This window comes from Convolutriloba macropyga, chromosome 7 (genome assembly GCF_964194025.1).
Source record: "Convolutriloba macropyga chromosome 7, txConMacr16.3, whole genome shotgun sequence".
NCBI classification, from domain to species: Eukaryota; Metazoa; Xenacoelomorpha; order Acoela; family Convolutidae; genus Convolutriloba; species Convolutriloba macropyga.
This window is the reverse complement of record NC_134474.1, coordinates 57,622,127-57,645,763: the sequence shown is the minus strand read 5'-3', so window position 1 is coordinate 57,645,763 and position 23,637 is coordinate 57,622,127. Positions and strand designations below refer to the sequence as shown.

At 36.2% G+C, this 23,637-nt stretch overlaps 1 protein-coding gene across 9 annotated transcripts in view; it reads left to right on the top strand.

Annotated features, from left to right (window-relative positions):
- The window catches only part of LOC142343189 (innexin unc-9-like), a 103,688-nt gene extending 81,080 nt beyond the window's left edge, over window positions 1-22,608 (top strand). For all 9 annotated transcript variants that reach the window (XM_075394910.1, XM_075394907.1, XM_075394913.1 and 6 more), the window contains 2 exons: window positions 8,398-8,499; window positions 22,266-22,608. In XM_075394910.1, coding sequence (XP_075251025.1) covers window positions 8,398-8,499; window positions 22,266-22,292 — 129 coding nt within the window. In that variant the 3' untranslated portion in view covers window positions 22,293-22,608. The remainder of the gene's footprint in view (window positions 1-8,397; window positions 8,500-22,265) is intronic.
- The last annotated feature ends 1,029 nt before the right edge of the window (window positions 22,609-23,637 follow it).

Genomic DNA, 23,637 nt, shown 5'->3' with positions numbered 1-23,637 from the left:
GAAAGGCGCAGTGGAAAAATGTTTAATTCAGTGTAATGAGGTGTAAATTATGAAACTGCCATAATAACAAAAGAATTGAACAGAAAATTGACCATAAAGTTATTAACACAGTCTCAAATTTAGTCAAAGTGTTGTGTCCAAATTTGGACACAACATTTTGACTAAATTTGAGACTGTGCTAATAACTTTATGGTCAATTTTCTGTTCAATTCTTTTGTTATTGTGGCAGTTTCATAATTTACACCTCATTACACTGAATTAAACATTTTTTCCACTGCGCCTTTCTCATTGCTCTTCATTTTGAAAAAGAACAGTGAGAAGATAATTGCGGTAAACGATAGCTTAGTGGAAAGCAATTGCAATCCAATGTTCAAGTTTTTTTTTGGTACTCGTGGTACTCTAACTATTTAATTCATCTATGAGCTAATAAACTGGAGTTGATTTAAAGTCTTGGCAGCAATGCCAAATTTTATACTATAAAGTATCATTATGAATTGTTTCTGTTGAATCAGTGACTCTCCACACATGAACATTGGATTGCAATTGCTTTCCACTAATCTATCGTTTACCGCAATTATCTTTTCACTGTTCTTTTTCAAAATGAAGAGCAATGAGAAAGGCGCAGTGGAAAAAATGTTTAATTCAGTGTAATGAGGTGTAAATTATGAAACTGCCACAATAACAAAAGAATTGAACAGAAAATTGACCATAAAGTTATTAACACAGTCTCAAATTTAGTCAAAGTGTTGTGTCCAAATTTGGACACAACATTTTGACTAAATTTGAGACTGTGCTAATAACTTTATGGTCAATTTTCTGTTCAATTCTTTTTGTTATTGTGGCAGTTTCATAATTTACACCTCATTACACCGAATTAAACATTTTTTCCACTGTGCCTTTCTCATTGCTCTTCATTTTGAAAAAGAACAGTGAGAAGATAATTGCGGTAAACGATAGCTTAGTGGAAAGCAATTGCAATCCAATGTTCAAGTTTTTTTTGGTACTCGTGGTACTCTAATTATTAAATTCAACTGTGAACTAATAAACTGGAGTTGATTTAAAGTCTTGGCAGCAATGCCAAATTTTATACTATAAAATATCATTATGAATTGTTTCTGTTGAATCAGTGACTCTCCACACATGCCATAGCCAAATAAAGAACAAAAAACAAAAATCAGAAAATTCTAAAAACATTGTTTATTTAATTTTAAAAACTAATATCTAACCCGTTAGGTGTCCAATTTTGCGCTCTTACTGCCAGCCTCTTCGAAGAACTTGAAATTAATGATTGGACAATAACAGTTTAAAATTGAGATCCAACGAAAATTTACTGACCACTAGAAAGAGGAACTAACCAAAAACTCCTCAACATCATAAACAGTTCAAATGAAATAAAAATACAAATAATACAACCTTAAAAAGCTACGTGACAAAGTTCGCTCAATATTGCATCTAAAATTCTAATAATTGCTTTATATGGTCAAAAACGCTTCTAAAGGACAAAAAACTAACTTTACTGACTTACAGGAATCTCTTTCTCTCCCTCTCCCTCTTCCTCTCTCTCTCTCTCTCTCTCTCTCTCTCTCTCTTTCTCCCTCTCTCTCTCTCTCTCTCTCTCTCCCTCCGTTAGTTTACAAAATTAGAGCAAATTTAATTTTTAAGTAAAAGTTTTATTTAGCTTTTTCGTTGTTTTTTGAGTCATTTTTGTCTGATCTTTATGGTTTGTCTGTGTACTGATTTGAAATTCAACAAAAGATTGGTGATGTCTTTGAAAATATAAATTATTTATGATTAAAAATTTCAGAAGGTTATTGGCTCGAAATCTCCTTTCATAGAGAAACAACCGACGTAACACTCAGAAATTAGTAGCAAATTCGAAGATATAATTCTAAAAATTACTGTTTTTATGAGATAAAAACAACAAATATTGATAACTCTCACTATTATAAGAAATATTAAAAGTATTGTCAGGCAATACAGACCAGGAAATAAAGTTGTTTTTTTCCCGATAATTCTCATCTACGGTAATTGATTGTGCTTACTGCATGTTTCATATTGAAATGTTTGCATTCTTTTCTCAGAAAAATTTTCGAGCAAAGATTTTAAATTGGTCTCTTGATTCATTGATCTTGGAAAACATCTTAATTTCATGTGTAGTCGTTTTAAGGATAATAATTAACTGGAACATGAATAATTTTTCCAGGTCTTGTGAGTTGACTGTTTGCTTTATCTTACACCATGATTGCATTGTCAGTTAGCATGCATCAATTAGCCTCGACTAAAAAGTTGCAAAAAACTTAAGAGGTTACAAAATTGCTCTAATGTTTGGAATCATAATGCATAATTTGCGCAGGCAAGTCGTAATTCTCGTACATTTTAAAAAAAAAATTGACATTGTTTTTATGTTTTTTTGCACATTAAAAAATCAGCTTTCATTTGTTAAAAGTCGTCTTGAAAAATTCCTATTTTTCGTCAGGTTTCATTAATATTGTAAAATACATTCATAAATTCCTTCGACGCCGCTGGACTAAGATTTGAATTTTAAGAAAATCTTCATTGAAATCTAATTTCTTAATTTATTTCAAAGCATGAAGAGCATTTGTAGTGAAGTGAAACAAACTTATTTTCAGAGATGTTCACCTGGAATATCCATGTTAAGTAAAAATAGAACGTTCGATTGCTCCCAAACAAGGTTTGTAGCAATAATAATTGTCCTGTTGTCTTTTATATGCAACATTTGCTTAACCAATTTTTTGCCTGACTGCATTTTTGTCCTCAAAAACGGGATAAACAGGTAGCGCCCAGAGATCATTAACTTCTCTTAGAGCCTGTCGCCATACTAGACTCTAAGTATCCGATCAACTGAAACTGTTTTGGAGACACACATTCTTGTTGTGAAGTGCTGCTCTTAGAGTTTTCTACACGATGCATTTCTAATACAACCTTTTCCAGCAAATTTTTGTTTATTGTACATAAATATACAGCAGCAAAAGCCAGAAAAGTAAAGAAAGAACAACCGTTTAGTTTTTTTTTACAAGAAGAGACTTCAAAAAAATTCGCTACAGCATACTTTGCGATACAGAAAAATGCTCATTAAATGACAGCCAAATGGTACACAAAACAAAAGAAACTATGGCTCCACTAAATATCGCGCAACGGAAACACCCATCATGAAAATACGTTCGCGAATATCACCACTTGTTTAATGAAGCCATCAAAAAGTTAACATATCCAAATTTGGACACAACATTTTGACTGAATTTGAGACTGTGTTAATAACTTTTTGGTCATTTTTCTGTTCAATTCTTTTTGTTATTGTGGCAGTTTCATAATTTACACCTCATTACACTGAATTAAACATTTTTTCCACTGCGCCTTTCTCATTGCTCTTCATTTTGAAAAAGAACAGTGAGAAGATAATTGCGGTAATCGATAGCTTAGTGGAAAGCAATTGCAATCCAATGTTCATGTGTGGAGAGCCACTGATTCAACAGAAACAATTCATAATGATACTTTATAGTATAAAATTTGGCATTGCTGCCAAGACTTTAAATCAACTCCAGTTTATTAGCTCATAGATGAATTAAATAGTTAGAGTACCACGAGTACCAAAAAAACTTGAACATTGGATTGCAATTGCTTTCCACTAAGCTATCGTTTACCGCAATTATCTTCCCACTGTTCTTTTTCAAAATGAAGAGCAAAGAGAAAGGCGCAGTGGAAAAAATGTTTAATTCAGTGTAATGAGGTGTAAATTATGAAACTGCCACAATAACAAAAAGAATTGAACAGAAAATTGACCATAAAGTTAATAACACAGTCTCAAATTTAGTCAAAATGTTGTGTCCAAGTTTTGACACAACATTTTGACTAAATTTGAGACTGTGTTAATAACTTTATGGTCAATTTTCTGTTCAATTCTTTTTGTTATTGTGGCAGTTTCATAATTTACACCTCATTACACTGAATTAAACATTTTTTTCCACTGCGCCTTTCTCTTTGCTCTTCATTTTGAAAAAAAAAACAATGAGAAGATAATTGCGGTAAACGATAGCTTAGTGGAAAGCAATTGCAATCCAATGTTCAAGTTTTTTTTGGTACTCGTGGTACTCTAACTATTTAATTCATCTGTGAACTAATAAACTGGAGTTGATTTAAAGTCTTGGCAGCAATGCCAAATTTTGTACTATAAAGTATCATTATGAATTGTTTCTGTTGAATCAGTGACTCTCCACACATGCCATAGCCAAATAAAGAACAAAAAACAAAAATCAGAAAATTCTAAAAACATTGTTTATTTAATTTTAAAAACTAATATCTAACCCGTTAGGTGTCCAATTTTGCGCTCTTACTGCCAGCCTCTTCGAAGAACTTGAAATTAATGATTGGACAATAACAGTTTAAAATTGAGTGAGATCCAACGAAAATTTACTGACCACTAGAAAGAGGAACTAACCAAAAACTCCTCAACATCATAAACAGTTCAAATGAAATAAAAATACAAATAATACAACCTTAAAAAGCTACGTGACAAAGTTCGCTCAATATTGCATCTAAAATTCTAATAATTGCTTTATATGGTCAAAAACGCTTCTAAAGGACAAAAAACTAACTTTACTGACTTACAGGAATCTCTTTCTCTCCCTCTCCCTCTCCTCTCTCTCTCTCTCTCTCTCTCTCTCTCTCTTTCTCCCTCTCTCTCTCTCTCTCTCTCTCTCTCTCTCTCTCCCTCCGTTAGTTTACAAAATTAGAGCAAATTTAATTTTTAAGTAAAAGTTTTATTTAGCTTTTTCGTTGTTTTTTGAGTCACTTTTGTCTGATCTTTATGGTTTGTCTGTGTACTGATTTGAAATTCAACAAAAGATTGGTGATGTCTTTGAAAATATAAATTATTTATTATTAAAAATTTCAGAAGGTTATTGGCTCGAAATCTCCTTTCATAGAGAAACAACCGACGTAACACTCAGAAATTAGCAGCAAATTCGAAGATATAATTCTAAAAATTACTGTTTTTATGAGATAAAAACAACAAATATTGATAACTCTCACTATTATAAGAAATATTAAAAGTATTGTCAGGCAATACAGACCAGGAAATAAAGTTGTTTTTTTTTCCGATAATTCTCATCTACGGTAATTGATTGTGCTTACTGCATGTTTCATGTTGAAAAGTTTGCATTCTTTTCTCAGAAAAATTTTCGAGCATAGATTTTAAATTGGTCTCTTGATTCATTGATCTTGGAAAACATCTTAATTTCATGTGTAGTCGTTTTAAGGATAATAATTAACTGGAACATGGTTAATTTTTCCAGGTCTTGTGAGTTGACTGTTTGCTTTATCTTACACCATGATTGCATTGTCAGTTAGCATGCATCAATTAGCCTCGACTAAAAAGTTGCAGAAAATTTAAGAGGTTACAAAATTGCTCTAATGTTTGGAATCTTAATGCATAATTTGCGCAGGCAAGTCGTAATTCTCGTACATTTTGAAAAAAAATTGACATTGTTTTTATGTTTTTTTGCACATTAAAAAATCAGCTTTCATTTGTTAAAAGTGGTCTTGAAAAATTCCTATTTTTCGTCAGGTTTCATTAATATTGTAAAATACATTCATAAATTCCTTCGACGCCGCTGGACTAAGATTTGAATTTTAAGAAAATGTTCATTGAAATCTAATTTCTTAATTTATTTCAAAGCATGAAGAGCATTTGTAGTGAAGTAAAACAAACTTATTTTCAAAAATGTTCACCTGGAATATCCACGTTAAGTAAAAATAGAACGTTCGATTGCTCTCAAACAAGGTTTGTAGCAATAATAATTGTCCTGTTGTCTTTTATATGCAACATTTGCTTAACCAATTTTTTGCCTGACTGCATTTTTGTCCTCAAAAACGGGATGAACAGGTAGCGCCCAGAGATCATTAACTTCTCTTAGAGCCTGTCGCCATACTAGACTCTAAGTATCCGATCAACTGAAACTGTTTTGGAGACACACATTCTTGTTGTGAAGTGCTGCTCTTAGAGTTTTCTACACGATGCATTTCTAATACAACCTTTTCCAGCAAATTTTTGTTTATTGTACATAAATATACAGCAGCAAAAGCCAGAAAAGTAAAGAAAGAACAACCGTTTAGTTTTTTTTTACAAGAAGAGACTTCAAAAAAATTCGCTACAGCATACTTTGCGATACAGAAAAATGCTCATTAAATGACAGCCAAATGGTAGACAAAACAAAAGAAACTATGGCTCCACTAAATATCGCGCAACGGAAACACCCATCATGAAAATACGTTCGCGAATATCACCACTTGTTTAATGAAGCCATCAAAAAGTTAACATATCCAAATTTGGACACAACATTTTGACTGAATTTGAGACTGTGTTAATAACTTTATGCTCAATTTTCTGTTCAAGTCTTTTTGTTATTGTGGCAGTTTCATAATTTACACCTCATTACACTGAATTAAACATTTTTTCTACTGCGCCGTTCTCATTGCTCTTCATTTTGAAAAAGAACAGTGAGAGGATAATTGCGGTAAACGATAGCTTAGTGGAAAGCAATTGCAATCCAATGTTCAAGTTTTTTTTGGTACTCGTGGTACTTTAACTATTTAATTCATCTGTGAGCTAATAAACTGGAGTTGATTTAAAGTCTTGGCAGCAATGCCAAATTTTGTACTATAAAGTATCATTATGAATTGTTTCTGTTGAATCAGTGACTCTCCACACATGCCATAGCCAAATAAAGAACAAAAAACAAAAATCAGAAAATTCTAAAAACATTGTTTATTTAATTTTAAAAACTAATATCTAACCCGTTAGGTGTCCAATTTTGCGCTCTTACTGCCAGCCTCTTCGAAGAACTTGAAATTAATGATTGGACAATAACAGTTTAAAATTGACTGAGATCCAACGAAAATTTACTGACCACTAGAAAGAGGAACTAACCAAAAACTCCTCAACATCATAAACAGTTCAAATGAAATAAAAATACAAATAATACAACCTTAAAAAGCTACGTGACAAAATTCGCTCAATATTGCATCTAAAATTCTAATAATTGCTTTATATGGTCAAAAACGCTTCTAAAGGACAAAAAACTTTACTGACTTACAGGAATGCTTTTCAAACGTACTTTGCTCTACCTCTCGCAGAAAACTGATGTATATATATATATATATATATATATATATATATATATATATATATATATATATATATATATAAATCACTCCTATTTTTCTCTCATTTTTTCTACGATTCCTCTGAAAAGTGATTTAGATACTGGGTTTAACGTACTTCGTTGAATTTCACATCCTGTTGGATAGACATTTAACATGTTTAAAAAGAACAGCCCATCAGTATACTTCCTCATCAAGTCGTAAAATTCCAATAGGCCAATAAAAGCTCCGTTCGTCTGTCGCTATTGTCGCTACTAAAAACGTTTACCAGATACCAAGAAACAGCAAAAAGATTGCATTAGAAATTATATTAAACAAATCAAAGGAAGCTATATCAAGCATAAAATGAGCTCTTTTAAAAACAACTGTAGCTCTTTTTCTCATTTTTTTCAATTTTTTGTCAATTCTTTTTGAAGATTAAAAAAATTCTTTGTGCTCATTATTTTGAATACATGGATATCACAAATCGATTCAAAATGAAATAATCATCTGTTAAATCTCACAAAGCAACGAAATCGGTCCTAAATCTTTCACTGAGTCTTTTGGTTGTTTTTGAGCTTTTAATAATTTTTAAAGGCAACGTAAGATCAATTCTCGCGCCTATTTGGTTTCTCTGCAATTTCTGGATATTTTTATTGCAATAATGTCTTCAGTTACCAAAGATATGACATAAATGACATGCAAATGCGGTTGAAAATTTAGATTTAACAGATAAGTTTTCAGCAAGTTTTTTTTTTGTCCAATTATAGTCGCACAGTTTGACACTGACTGGTCCCTCGAGTAGTAGTCGCACAGTTGCACTTTTCCTGTCGGCCAATGTAGTCGTTGTCGATTTCAGTTGCACTCTTTCGCCCACATACATTTTTGAATCGTATTCACCTTTCTCTTTGGAGTGTTGGATCGTGGTCTATTTCTGTCACGGTCACACGGTTTATAAATATATCACCTCAGTTATGTTTCTTTTCCCCAGTGACTGTAGCTTATTGAAACCAGATGATTCAAAGACTACATATGAATCAAAACCTGCATGATTCTCGCAAGAGCCTTACACAATATGAATCTTGTCCTATTTTCTCATTTTCAGTCTTTAGATCATGTGAATAATCGATTTTATGGGTCTAGGGATAACCCGATTGAATAGTTATTTAAAAAAATCAAAGAACATTTTCAGGAGTTTTTTTAAAAATGACTTAACCTATTATGTGTGTGCTGTTTTAGCCCAATGACACCAATTGGTACGAGCCCAGATTCAAGCCAGAAGCCCCACCGATGATCCCTCCTCCCATGTTTCTAGCGGGCAATCCCGACAGCATGATCAAGGTATGCCTCAGCAAACAACAGCAACTGAACAATCTGCCTCTATAGAATTTAACTGCTATAACTAAAAATAAATAGCTTTCTAATCCTTTAGATACTAACCTGAGAAATTTGTAGTTCTTACAATACCATGACAATCCAGTTGCCGGCAAAAAAACAAATTTGTCAGTTGATTCGCAATGTGAAAAAATTAGTGTAATTCATAAGGTTATTAAAAACCTGTTTTAACGTTGTCCTGTTTTTTGGTTGACCCTTATTTGTTTAACCCCCTTTCATTTCACCGGGATATTAGTCCTTTTTACAACAGGTACTAATGCTATTGGTGTTATAGCCATTTGGCCATGCCTCAGCGGCGCGCGGGACTTATTATTAGAACCTTATGATAAGAAATTATTACAACCGAACGTGGGATTAAACTTCCCGGAACGAATTTCAGGCTTTGACCAGTACTGCTCTAGTGAAATACACGTCCTCTGAACTGACAAATTACTACTGATCACGTCCTATCTCAAGTCTTAAGACTTGTGAAGGCATGCCAAGACTTGTCAAAACTTGTCAAGTCTAAGTCATTTCTGAATTGAGCACAGACTTGTCAAGTCTCGGCCAAGACTTGACTCAAGACTTGCCAAGACTTAGGACTTGAATTAGGACGTGCCAGGTCTAAAAAGTGACATGATCAGAGCTCTGATACAGTACTGACCCAAGACTTGCAATTTCACTGAATCAGTACTGATTAAGACTTGACGTTCAGTCTGGGTGTCCAATTAATTTTGAGAAAACATGCTCGTAATGCTCACTGCTAATTTGCTTGGTGAAATTATAGAAAGCTGAAAAAGGCTGGTGTTAAGATTTGAGGGGTTAAATGAATCGGGGTGAAAAAAAATAGAATCGATTCAATATCCGAAATGAAATCAACAATTACAGTGTTGCAATCGATTCTAATTTTGGTTCGATTGTACAGAGAAACTCCGCGTGTCATAGTGGACTGTAGTGATGTTGTAATCTGGTGTCAATTTTTCCAGTCAAAGCCTTCCAATAAATATTTTCACCCGTTCTTATCAAAAAACAGAGTTGACCGAAAACTACTAAAAAAAAACCGTTAAAACTTTTTTGCAGTCCTGTGACCTGCGGTGACAGAACTATGGAAACATCATGCATGGAAATTGATAAAGCATGAAAGCAAGCTCTTTTCCACGTTTCTCCAAAACAAAACCAGCAACTTATTGAACAAATCAACCACTCGAATATGCAACAAGATCTCCGAAAATACAAGCAAATAGGCCCTGAGATTTTAGGATTTTCAATTTTTTTTTCGTCTTTTACCATCTCTTTTTTCATCTCCAATGCTTGGGCAAAATTTTTTAAAAAAATTGAATCGGAATGAAAGACAATCGAGCAATTCAATCTTTCCCGTATTTATTATATAAAGGTTTTCGCGTTGATTTTTTTCAATTGCCAAACAGAACCAGGTATTTTTGTTGAAGTCGAATCATCAAAATGTAGTTCTTTGCAGCGCTGTTATTGTAGTTAAAAAAATAGTCAACTTTTCTTAAACTTTCTTTGTGCTTGACAGAAGCTCTTTTTTTGTAATGTTCTTTTAGATCCAAAGACCCGAGGACCACAACCGAACTTTTGAGCGATAGGAGTTTGTTTTATTGCAAACCGGTGCGAATGACAATGTTCACAAGAGCACCGTCCTCAACCCATTAAAGTGGCCAGTAAAAGCACTAATTGTGATCTTTGCTTCAGAAGTGTCCCTGACTCAACTTCATCACAAAGTTATTAATCCTCAGTTATTTATTGATTCCAGTAACAATTCACATTAAGTCTTTAGATTACTCCTCACTTTTATAGAAAAGAAGCAAAAAACAGAAGTAATTGAGTAGCTGATAATCTTATTTTTATATGTTTTTTTTTTGTGAAAAATTTTGCTCAATTTTGATTAAATTTTGGGAAAAGGTTATTAAAAACCTGTTTTAACGTTGTCCTGTTTTTTGGTTGATCCTTATTTGTTTAACCCCCTTTCATTTCACCGGGATATTAGTTCTTTTTACAACAAGTACTAATGATATTGGTGTTATAGGCATTTGGCCATGCCTCAGTGGCGCGCGGGACTTATTATTAGAACCTTATGATAAGAAATTATTACAACCGAACGTGGGATTAAACTTCCGGAACGAATTTCAAGTCTTGACCAGTACTGCTCTAGTGAAATACACGTCCCCTGAACTGACAAATTAGTACTGATCACGTCCTATCTCAAGTCTTAAGACTTGTGAAGGCATGCCAAGATTTGTCAAAACTTGTCAAGTCTAAGTCATTTCTGAATTGAGCACAGACTTGTCAAGTCTCGGCCAAGACTTGACTCAAGACTTGCCAAGACTTAGGACTTGAATTAGGACGTTCCAGTTCTAAAAAGTGACATCATGATCAGAGCTCTGATACAGTACTGACCCAAGACTTGCAATTTCACTGAATCAGTACTGATTAAGACTTGACGTTCAGTCTGGGTGTCCAATTAATTTTGAGAAAACATGCTCGTAATGCTCACTGCTAATTTGCTTGGTGAAATTATAGAAAGCTGAAAAAGGCTGGTGTTAAGATTTGAGGGGTTAAATGAATCGGGGTGAAAAAAAATAGAATCGATTCAATATCCGAAATGAAATCAACAATTACAGTGTTGCAATCGATTCTAATTTTGGTTCGATTGTACAGAGAAACTCCGCGTGTCATAGTGGACTGTAGTGATGTTGTAATCTGGTGTCAATTTTTCCAGTCAAAGCCTTCCAATAAATATTTTCACCCGTTCTTATCAAAAAACAGAGTTGACCGAAAACTACTAAAAAAAACCGTTAAAACTTTTTTTGCAGTCCTGTGACCTGCGGTGACAGAACTATGGAAACATCATACATGGAAATTGATAAAGCATGAAAGAAAGCTCTTTTCCACGTTTCTCCAAAACAAAACCAGCAACTTATTGAACAAATCAACCACTCGAAATTGCAACAAGATCTCCGAAAATACAAGCAAATAGGCCCTGAGATTTTAGGATTTTCAATTTTTTTTTCGTCTTTTACTATCTCTTTTTTCATCTCCAATGCTTGGGCAAAATTTTTTAAAAAAATTGAATCGGAATGAAAGACAATCGAGCAATTCAAACTTTCTCGAATTTATTATAAAAAGGTTTTCGCGTTGATTTTTTTCAATTGCCAAACAGAACCAGGAACTTTTGTTGAAGTCGAATCATCAAAACTGTAGTTCTTTGCAGCGCTGTTATTGTAGTTAAAAAATAGTCAACTTTTCTTAAACTTTCTTTGTGCTTGACAGAAGCTTTTTTTTGTGATGTTCTTTTAGATCCAAAGACCCGAGGACCACAACCGAACTTTTGAGCAATAGGAGTTAGTTTTATTGCAAACCGGTGCGAATGACAATGTTCACAAGAGCACCGTCCTCAACCCATTAAAGTGGCCAGTAAAAGCACTAATTGTGATCTTTTGCTTTACAAGTGTCCCTGACTCAACTTCATCACAAAGTTTTTAATCCTCAGTTATTTGTTGATTCCAGTAACAATGCACACCTAAGTCTTGAGAATACTCCTCACCTTTATAGAAAAGAAGCAAAAAACAGAAGTAATTGAGTAGCTGATAAAGTTTTTTATGTTTTTTTTGTGCAAAATTTTTCTCAAATGTAATTGAATTTTGTGACAATTTTGAACATGGAACTAAGTCAGAGTCTTTAATCACATACAAAATTTTGAGCATCGGACAGTTTTCCCATCATCTTTTTGTAGTTTTTATTGGTTGCTAATGAAAAGATGACAATCTAGTTGAAAATGCGTAAAAAAACTAATACTCTCTGCGGTATGATGAATCTTAGAGTTCTGATGGCTTTAAAGCTCATTGAGTGTTCAAATTATATGATGGAATTTTAAGCTTGCAACCGTGAGCAAAAAATAGTGAACAGTGTTTACTAAGTTATATATCTGTTGGAGCTGTCAAGTCCTTAATACGGTATAGTTAATCATAACTCGATCTGCTATTCAGCGCCCTAAATAATCGTACGTGTAACATAATTTGCTGTAGACTATTACTCGGATTAGGTAGCCCTGGTCTATTACCGACGGTCATCTTGCAAGATCTCGCCAGAATGTTGCATCAGTCTTGTAAGATTACGCACCTCTTGCAAGGTGTTATAAGATAACCGTCGGCATGCAAGAATCTTGCAAACTAAGCGTCGATCTTGTAAGCGTCGACTTCTTGCAAACATCTTACAAGATAAGCGCCTGATGCTCGCAAAGGTCTTGTAAGCTGAGGGTCAAACTTGGTGTAGGCAGATTTAACCATTGAAACAACAGTTGAAAACTGTTTTCAATACGAGTACCTCAAATACGTTATCGACGTTAGATTTGAGATGAAAACTGCTTGTTTGAACCATGACATTCAGTCAATGAACTGAACCCGTTAGATAATATGATCCGTGAATCAGTCTTTAAAATTGCGCGTTTTCTTCCAACATTTTTGACGCTTATCCTGTAAGATTTTGTAAGATTCTTGCAAGATAAGCGTCCAGATCTTGCATCTCGCAAGATAAGCTTGATATGCTGTGTCACATTGACCGCCTTAAGTATACTCAGGAAATCATTTTGCTTATTTGAATTAATAATGATGATACAAGCGTTTAAGATAAAAAAATCAGTTCTCAGTTTTTTAGTTTTTTGTGTGTTGAAATTCGACTGCTTTTCTTTGCTTCCTTTTGTTTTGTCACTTCTTCTCTTAACCATTAAAGGTCTGTTTCGGGCAAAGATCCATAATAGTGCATAGACGTTCTCTAATTAATTGGGCATCAATGATGTATTGATGACATAGCCGGCCCCATTTGCAGGATTGCAAAGAATAGTAGAGTAAGTCCATAAAATTAAAGACAATTCTTGGTTGAAAATGCAAACTTGGTGACTCATTAACAAAGAAACAAGTTTCGAGATAAACGAATAACTGACGTTACGCAAGAAAATCAACTTACGGATTTCAATGAACGTTTTTGCGAAGATAAACGAAGTACGTAGGAATAAGCGGTTAAAAAGCGTAATAAACCCATAAACGCAAAAAAATAAAGTAAACTTTTCGCAAAACTGGGGGTCCGCAGAAAATTTAATGAGGAGGTCAAAATATAGATGTCCGAACGCTCTGAGGGGAGTAACAGGTTGCTACGGTGTAGCAATTTTTCTACCAGCGCAGAAAAAGCAGAATTTGAGTACAAATTGTCATGGAAAAATTGTTTTTTTCCTAATACCAGAACTTACAAAGAGGCGAACCTTGTAAATTAGTGTTTGAATCAAAGATAAAAATTAGTCAGCTAGAACTTTGCTTATTTTAACAACAGGGCGAATTTTTTCCCCAAATGCGGTTTTTAGTTTAACGGATCTGACATTTTGGTCCGAACTAGGATATACTTCAATGACTTTGGCCAGTGGCCAAAGACCTCAAGGCGTGAAATCCTCTAAAACCCAAACTAGATCGCCTACTTGTAAATTCGGACAACCTTTAGTCCATTTCGAACGTTTGTGCTGGTTTGGGATATATTCTCTAAGAAATCTGTTCCAAAAGTGTTCGGCCAAGTGTTGTGAAGTTCTCCAAGACTTTGAGATTGAAATCTTTCTCTCGGAAAAATACCAGGTGGAAAATTAACAGTGGGTCTGCCCAAAAGAAAATGGTTTGGTTTTAGGGGAAGTGGATCATTAATGTCACTCGAAGTGTATGTGAGGGGACGAGAGTTCATGTTAGATTCTGTTTCGCAAGTGAAGGTAGACAACGTTTCATGAGTTAGTGTTCTTGATCCAATGACCTTGTACAAAGACAATTTTAACACCTGAATTAACTTTTCCCAACTGCCACCAAAGTGTGTTGCAAGGGGAGGATTAAACTTCCATTCAATTTCAATATCAAGAATATGGAGTTTTGAGGAAAACTCCTTTGATGCTCTGAGTGCTTCGATACCTTTCTTTAGTTCCGAACAAGAGCTGACAAAAGATTTCCCGTTGTCGGAGAGAAATTTTTTGGCTTTCCGCGGCGACTAAGGAATCTGCGGACGCAATTCATTGTAGAGACTGTAGACAGGTTTTCTGCTATCTCCAAGTGGACTGCTCTTACCACCAAGCAGGTGAACAGAAGTACGTAGCGTGTAGCGTGTCTGCCGCATTGAGATACGGGGAAAGGACCTATGAAGTCGAGTCCTGTTGTTGCAAAGACAAAGTGGTGCTCACTTGGTAACCGCTCGCATGGTAGATCAGACATTTGAGGTTGCTGGATTTCCTTTATCATTCGCCGACAAGGAATGCATTGGCGGACTGTCTGCCTAACGACAGCTCGGCATTTCAAAATCCAATAGTATTGCATAAGGAGGCAGCGCGTTTGTTCAACTCCTGAGTGAGCGTTAGTAAGGTGAAAATTCTTGATGAGCAGCTTCACAATTGGGTTTAGACCATCCAGAATGATTGGGCGTCGGGCAGTCTCTAAAACCATTGCCTTGGACAACCGACCTTTTGCGCGGAGCTGATCAATTTTGTCAACATACGGACAAAGGTCTTTCAAACAACTTGATGCTGAAATTTCTTTTCCCTTACGTAGAGCAGATATATCGTTTGCAAAATTTTCAATCTGCGATAACTGGATCAGATACCTGTACGCAAAAGTATGATGAGAGAGAGCCAAATGTTTGCTTCGCTTCTTGCAAAGGTCGCGGAAAAAGAAGCAGTACGCAGTCACTCTTATCAACCGATTCCAGTTGCCAAAACGTGTAATATCTATTACACACCCTTCAGTTGACGGTTTAGGGGCTTCCAGTGGCTGTATTGAGAATACCAGTGGGTTACGCTTCAAGAGATCTTGACCAGGCAACTCTTTTTCTTCGGAGCGGAAAAATGATGGTCCACTCAACCAACGAGAAGTTGCATTCATCTGTCGAACCTCATAGCCTCTTGAGCCGTCATCAGCGGGATTATCAGAAGAAGCGCCAATTGAGAAATGAAGAGACGTCGAGAATTTTTTCTAGTCTATTGGCAACGAAAGTTCGATGCCGCATTTCTGGAGTTCTCAACCAATGGAGTACAGTTGTACTATCGGACCAGAAAAAAAATTTTCCGATTTCCAAATCTTGCTGTTCTTTAATAAACTGAGCTAATTGCGCGCCATACACTGCCGCTTGCAAATTCAGGTTTAGAATAGTCATCCTCTTGATCGGAGCTACTCTGGCTTTGCCCATCATGAACACTACATCAACTGTTTTATCAACTTACTCAGTTCTTAGATAAGACACTGCTGATAGAGCATACTCTGAAGCGTCTGTGAACGTGTGAAGAGCTGTTGACTGAATTTTCGTGTTTCTACGGAAGAGAGCACGTGGAATGCAGATATTCTGATAAATTGGAAGTTCGTTTTTGAATTGGAGAAAGTCTGGGAACTGCTGAACATCCAGAGGTGCGTCCCATTGTGGACCTTTATTCCAAATTGCTTGCAATATTTTCCTCACTCTGATTGTTAAAGGGGCTATAACGCCAAGGGGATCAAAAATTGAAGCGACGAACTTCAAAAGTTTCCTCTGTGTTGTGAATTGATCATTGGGGAACCTTTTGAAAAGCCTTTTGTCAATGATGTACTCGTCCGTGCTCGCGTTCCACGGTAAACCCAAAACTTTTTGAGGTTGACGTGATGGTAGATCAGGCTTCAAAAGATTTTCGTTTGCGACGTTTTTCAAGAACTCGTCTGAACTAGAGTTCCACTTTGTGAAGTTGAAACCACCAAGTTAAAGACACTTTTTAGTGCTGTTCATAACGTTTACAGCACTTTCAACGTCTGCTGTCGAGATATATAGGTCATCCATGTAAACATTACGCTCAATGACGTGCAAAACTTGAGGAAATTTGTCCTGATTGTCACGTGCTGAACGACGAAGAGCGTAGGACGCTATGCATGGGGAAGATGTTGCGCCGAAGATATGACGTTTGTATTGATACTCTTCGATTTTGCCATTGTGATTCCAGAGAAACCGAAGAAACGAACGATCAGAGGGAGCAACTTTAATTTGCATAAACATTTGCTCAATGTCTAGTGAAATTGCCACTTGTTGCTCGCGGAATCTTAATATGACTCCCACAAGATTACTCAACAAATCGGTTCCCTTCAAAAGGTTTGAATTCAAGGATTGACCTTGCAAAACACTGGATGCATTGGTGACTCTCCTGATTTTTCCGGGTTTGTTTTCATTTGAAACGGGATGGTGAGGAAGATAAGAACATGCTGTTTCTTTGTCTGTAGCTGGATCAATTTTGACAACATAACCATTTTGAGGCTCGTACTTACTTTGTAGATCTGGTTTTGTTGAGAGCTTTTTGTTTAATTGCTTTAACTGTTTTTCTGCTAGCCATCTGTTGTTTGGTAACTTGGCGTTTTCCTTCCAAAGAAGGCCTATTTCGTTGTGACCATCAGAAAAGTTTGTAGTCGACTCAAAGATTTGCAGAGCTTTTTCATCATTTTTAGACATAGCCCTTTTTGATGAAGCTATACCGTAGTTCTCAATTTTCACCCACTGTTGTACTTTTGTGAAAAGTTCATTGTCTAGATGAGGATGAGAGTTGATTTGTGTTTTGAACACTGGACTCTGTTCGTCTGCTGTGACGCTAGTTTTACCTGCACATGTCCATCCTAGAGGAGATTCTACAGCCCAGGGCGTGTTTTTTGGGCCTTTAATCACCTTACTGTAATGGATCAGTTCCAGATTGTCGATGCCGATGATTATTGAGACTTTATTTTCATCAACATTTGGGAACGAAATGTGATTGAGATGTTCAAATTTTTTGCAAGGCTTGTTCAGCTTATTAGTGTTAACAGGGTTCATATTCAAATTGGGTACTGCCAAGACTTCGTTTACAAGGATTGGTGTCTTATTAGACTGATAAGGTTTAATTTTTAAAGAAACTGGAGAACAATCTATTTCTTTTGTTGTGTGGTAGCCACTAATAGGCATCTTTCCAAAAGTGTTCATATCAATACCTAGAATCAGAGCTGCGGATTGGAGGAGGAGGCTCTGGCAACTTCCGTTGTCGAGATAAGCATATGTCTCAAACGTTTCCTCCCCGTTAGACAGTTGAACTGGTAAGAAAGCAACTTCACCTGTGCCATGCAGTTGAACCGATTTAACTGTTGAAGAGGGTCGGATTGCTTGATTTTTTGCAATGAAGCTTTCATGGAGCATTGTGTGGTGCTTTTTGCCGCAGTCTGCAGAGCGATAAAAATTTTTTGATGTGCATTGTTGTACATGGTGACTACCAAAACAGTTGAAACATAGTTTCAATTTTTTCACGTGTTCTCGTCTATCGAGTGGAGACAGATCTTGGAAATGAGAACATTTGTATAAATACTGACAGCTACCGTTGTTTGGACAAACGACACCTTTCCAGATCTTGGTTGAAAGCTATTTGACGGGTTTGTGCGCTGATCCTGGTGTGATCTGTTGGACGGACGGTTGAATTGGGTTTGCTGATTCGATTGCTTCCAAAGATGGTTAGAGGCCTTTGAATGAGTGTTTGGAGGTTGAGCTGATGCACAAGAGGTGGGTAAATCTCTGCAAGCCTTCGCATAGATTAGAAGCCACTCCGAAAGCTCTTTCAGAGATGGTTGAAGTAAACTTCTTTCCAAAACGTGCTTATTCCATTCCAAGCGGACTGGTGTTGGAAGCTTGTTTAAGGCTTGATTGACATTTGCAGTGGAATGTATGTCATGGTTGAATACAAGTTGCTGAAATGTGTCCACAAGGGTTAAAAGGAAAGCAGAGAATTGCGTATAGCTGTCTGGGACTGTCAGGTTAGGCGGTCTAAAATGTGACAGTTTTTCGAGGAAGGCATTGACAATCCTGTTCGGATTACCAAAATGTTCTTCCAGACGTGCTAAAGCGGGTGCGTACAGACTGCCATTGCAGCCATAGCCGTCAACCAGTGCTTTTGCTTCTCCAATCAGGAGCGATTACAGATGAATCATTTTTTCTGCAGAGGCATTGGAGAACGATCAATTGTTGCTTGAAACACACTGAACCACTCTAGCCAACTTAATGGAGCTCAATCAAACTTTGTTGCCTGTAACTTCGGAACCGATTTCTGAAAACAAGAAGACATTGAGGTAGGAGTTTGAGGCACAATACCAACTGTTGGGAGTGTAAAGGATGCTTGCGAAGTTCTGATTGGCGGATTTAAAGGAGAAGTTTGGGCCGCCTGATGAGAAACATGGAATGAGGGAAATGCGCCGTCGATTTTTGCGGAAGTGGAATTGAAGCCACCAGAGGTAACTCCAGACAAGGCATTGTTGATTGTGCTGGTGCCTGATACGTCAGCAGATGTGGTGATGAGTTGTTGCGACAAATTTGCCGGCGGCAAAATTGTGTTTGAATCTCCCATTAAGCTACTGGGTGCAGCATTGTTAGGGAAGGCTTCACTGTAAGAACTGTATTCGGCGGGTGCTGAGAAAATGTTGGTCGTTAGGGATGCCTCAGTATGAGTTTGATAACTGCTGTTGTCAAAGGCCACCCTTGGGATGTTATTTGTTTGGTTGCTTTGTGTTGCGGACACAAGTTCCGTTTTGTATTTTCGGTATGCGGAAGTAGTCTTCCGTATCTTGAATTTGAGTTTGCTCAAATGAGAGCATAGAGTTTCTGCATCAGATGATGGTGCTTTTCCTCGCCGCAGTCATTGCCGGATGTAATAAATTCGATGCACGAATCGATTTCACTTTCATACATCAACTTTAAGTTGGTCAGACGTTTTAAATGGGGATCTTCAGAAACCTGCTCGTGACTTTCGGTGTTGTCGTCTGAGTATTGTGTCTGCGAATTTGAGGAGATCATTGTTTGTTTGTTACCTCCTGTGGATTTTCCAGTTCTAGAAAAAACCATTGAATTTCACCGGTCTAACAAAGACAGCTTCTTTCTTCGAAGCGCTTCGAAATTTTTTCAGCAAGTCTGTTAGAACCTGCAAAACCTACCTGGAACACCTACCTGAATACCTGAAAACCTACTAGATACCTACCTGAAACCTAACCAGAGACCAAATTGAAAACTACCTGAAAAAAAACTAGCTGAATACCTAAAATCTACCAAATCCCTACCTGGACCTACCTGCAACCTAACTGAAACCTACTCAATAACCTACCGGATACCACTGAAACCTACCTTATACCACCGGAGGAACCTACCTGAAAACCTAACCGATTACTTTAAAAAAACGCTACCTGGATATGCCTACCTGGAACCTACCTGCAACCTACCTGATATGTATTCAATAACCTACCTGATACCACTTAAACCTACCTGATAACACCAGAGAAAGCTACCTGAAAAACCGAAACCTACCTGAATACCCTACCAATGCCGACTCTTCATAGCATTTGGAAAAAATATATAGTTGAGAATAAGGTCGTTGTTTTTCCGGACATAAAAACAAAGAGAATGCTGTTGAAACGTGTTCGGTGCGCTCGTGTGTGTTACGCTCGTTTCGTAAAATTGGGAACGGATATTAAAGCGCTCATTCGGAATTACCGGAAAATGCAAGAAGGTAAAATTGTTGAAACACCGAATTTTTGTCATTAATTTTTGGACATATCCGGAAAAAATTCTCAGGTCGCAAGAAAGGGTTGAACAATCAAACGGGCGAAAAAATAACAGGGAAAGATAAATAATAATGAAATAAGAAAGCCCAGTTAAATATATGAAGCTCGTGATGGAATGGGTGTTCTGCCGGGTGTTGGATGTGATGAGTTTTTTCTAAAATTTCCTTCTCTACCCTTTTTACGAGAAAAAAAAATCTTCGAGAAGGAAATTTTAGATCCTTTGTCTTTTTCGTTGGGCGTCAGAATGTCACATTGACCGCCTTAAGTATACTCAGAAAATCATTTTGCTTATTTGAATTAATAATGATGATACAAGCGTTTAAGATAAATAAATCAGTTCTCAGTTTGTTAGTTTTTTGTGTGTTGAAATTCGACTGCTTTTCTTTGCTTCCTTTTGTTTTGTCACTTCTTCTCTTAACTATTAAAGGTCTGTTTCGGGCAAAGATCCATAATAGTGCATAGATGTTCTCTAATTAATTGGGCATCAATGATATATTGATGACATGCTGCAAGAGTCTTGCAGTATCCTGCAAGATAAGCGTCATATGCAAGAATCTTGCAATATCTTGCAAGATAAGCGTCGAAGTTTGACTAGAGTGGACAGTAAGTGAGCGCATTTTCAGCTGAATTAATACACCAGGGACGGACCGTTTTTGTTTACGACAGCTTTAAATTAAATAATTTTGTCTTACTTCTCCAATACACTCTTCCAAAATCAAACCAGTTGAGATTAATTTCCTTCTTAATCTGAAACCAATAATGCAGAGGTTTTGAAATTTGGCAAATCAAATGGTATTTTTCCCTGTTATGTCAAATAATGAAAAAAGAATAGATCAAAACAAGCCTCATTTTCGACTCCTTTTTAAGGGAAGCTTTGAGAAAATTTTTCATGAGAATTGTTATTTTGATGGTAATTTTTTCCGGAAACAATGTCTGGTCTGGACAATGGTTAGGAAGATATGTCCAGATTTTCGTAACCCAGGTTCAGGTCCAGGCCCAAATTTTCGTCTCAAACTTTGCAGACCGAAATCATCTCTGATCAGACTTTCCAGGCGGAAATGAACCCTGATCAGACTTTCCAGACCAAGGTTACCTCTGATCAGACTTTCCAGACACAGAGGGTCTCTTATTAGACTTTTCAGATGCAATAATATAATCATTTCATTAAAGCTGATGTTTGCAGTATTTAATTCATCAAAGGAAAATTCAACTATAGAAGTATTGCTAAAGAAAACGAAACCCAACTGTTAAGAACAAATTTTATTTAGTGCACCATTTAGTGTATAGTTCTGACTCAATGGATGAGTTTAGACAGCTTTCCATAAGAAACATCGTGGTCTCCAGTTAATCAAAATTTCCTCTGAAGGGGACCGGCCTTTGATATCAGCTGGACTCCTTTTTCTTATCAGAGCCATCGGAATTTAGATGAGTCCCTGATCAGAACTCTGCTTTATTGTTGCCTCTTGGCAGAGCCAACATCTCTCAGTAAAAAAACAACAAAAATGAAAAAAAGAAGGCACCCGAAACGGTCCTTGATCAGACCCAATTGCGTTCGAAAACGTTTTTGATCAGACCCAATTGCGCTCGAATTGTTTATGATCAGACTCAAGTGCGCTCGATTGCGCTTCTGATCAGACCAAGTTGCGCTCGAACCGTTTATGATCGGACTCAAGTGCTCTCAAATACGCCTATGATCAGACGTTTCAGACCAAACTGACCCCTGATCAGACCAACTCCAGACCATGGTCCAGACTGTAGTGCGCTCGAACTTCCGTTTAGACCCTGTAATTTCGGTGTGGGAACACACGGGTGTGCGCTTGATTGGGTCTGATCATAAAGCAATTTGGGTCTGCACCTCAACCTGGGAAGCGCAAAGATTTTTCTAGAAAAATAATTCCAGCCCATGGTGCGCAGGCGGGAGCTTGAAGATGGTTTGATTCGAGATCATTTCAGTATGGGATCTTAACCTGGTATTACAAGAGGGCAAACGAATTTGGGAAACGAATTTTAAAAGCCGGCACTGGATATGAGTAGACTCTAAATTTTCCCCTGTTGCCTTTAGCAAGTTAAAACTCATTAACATTCCTTTCGTTTGTTTTCTATCATTTCATTTTGTTTCAGGGTGCTCCCGAAATCCAACAGTCTTAGAGGCCACCTCTCCTGCTTATCCTCCACCCCGCTTTGTAATAACTAACTGTTACTACTAATAACTACCCTCGTCTAACCGCCCCTTCCTTCGGTAGAGTAAATAGCAGAGCAATAGTTTTTGTAAAGTTGACAATATTTCAAAATTAAATCAAATTGTGAAACGTTTTATTTTCATAACTGTTGTGCTCTATTAAGGCATTCTAGTGTTCTTTAGTGGTCAAAAAACGCACTTAGGTGCTCAAATTGCTGGAACATTTCACGATTTACATCCATCTGCATTAATCTTGCGAGATCTTGTAAGAATAACATCGGGCTGGTCTCGAATAAAGTTAGTACCACGGTCAAAAAGTCAAGCCGACTAGAAAAAGCTGATTGCATGATATATTTTGCTATATTTTACCCGTAATGGGACGAATTTAGATTACAAAAATGGTTTGAAGTCTTTGAACTCAATAATTTTTTTTGCTAATTTCCTAATTTACGGGGCAATATTTTCTGTTAATTGATTAGTTGAGCGCAGTTCATTATGAAGGAAAAGTAAAACGTTCCGCCCACTTCTAAATTTGAAGAGATGAGAGAGCACTGGCCTTTTGTTTGAAAATTGAATTAACTGATTTATGAATTGATGATATTATAAATATATCAAATGAATAAATAGATGTCAATTTATTGTTTATATTGTGTAAATTCAATATAGTTTCACTTTCAATATAATTTTACCATTTATCAATTTTTTAAAAAAATATTCGTCAATTTCGAATTGAAAAATAGCTTTTTGTTTCAATTGTTTCATTGTCAAAATGTGAACACAATACATGAAAAGGTTCGTTCTGCCAGAATTGATATTTATAATTTCGTGAAATGGGTTAAAACACCTGGTATTGATTAGTTTAAAGCATCGTTTTATCTGTTTGACTAATGTGGTTTTCACGGTTAAGATTTTTACAATTCACAACATTGATTGTTGATATGTGGAAACACATTAAATTGTTGGTAACATTGGTTACAAAACGCAAACATTAGTAAACAAATCAACTATGATGTATGTTTGTGTTGGTCGCTAAAAATGGACAATTCAGGAATAGAAATATTATTAATTTTGCATGAAATTCTGCCTATTTTCAAAGTCACCTATTAAATGTTGAAAACCAGACGCCATCTAGTGTTTGGTTTTATTGTACATATAAATATTCTGAGTTTCCTGTATTTGGTTTTATTTGCTTGGCTCAAACCAGTTTCCACAAATAGCTCGATCGCTTTCAAATCGCTGTATTAGAAACCAAAATTATCGGTTTTCTACTTTTAAATTTATACATTTTTTCAATCTGTTGCAATAAACCTATTG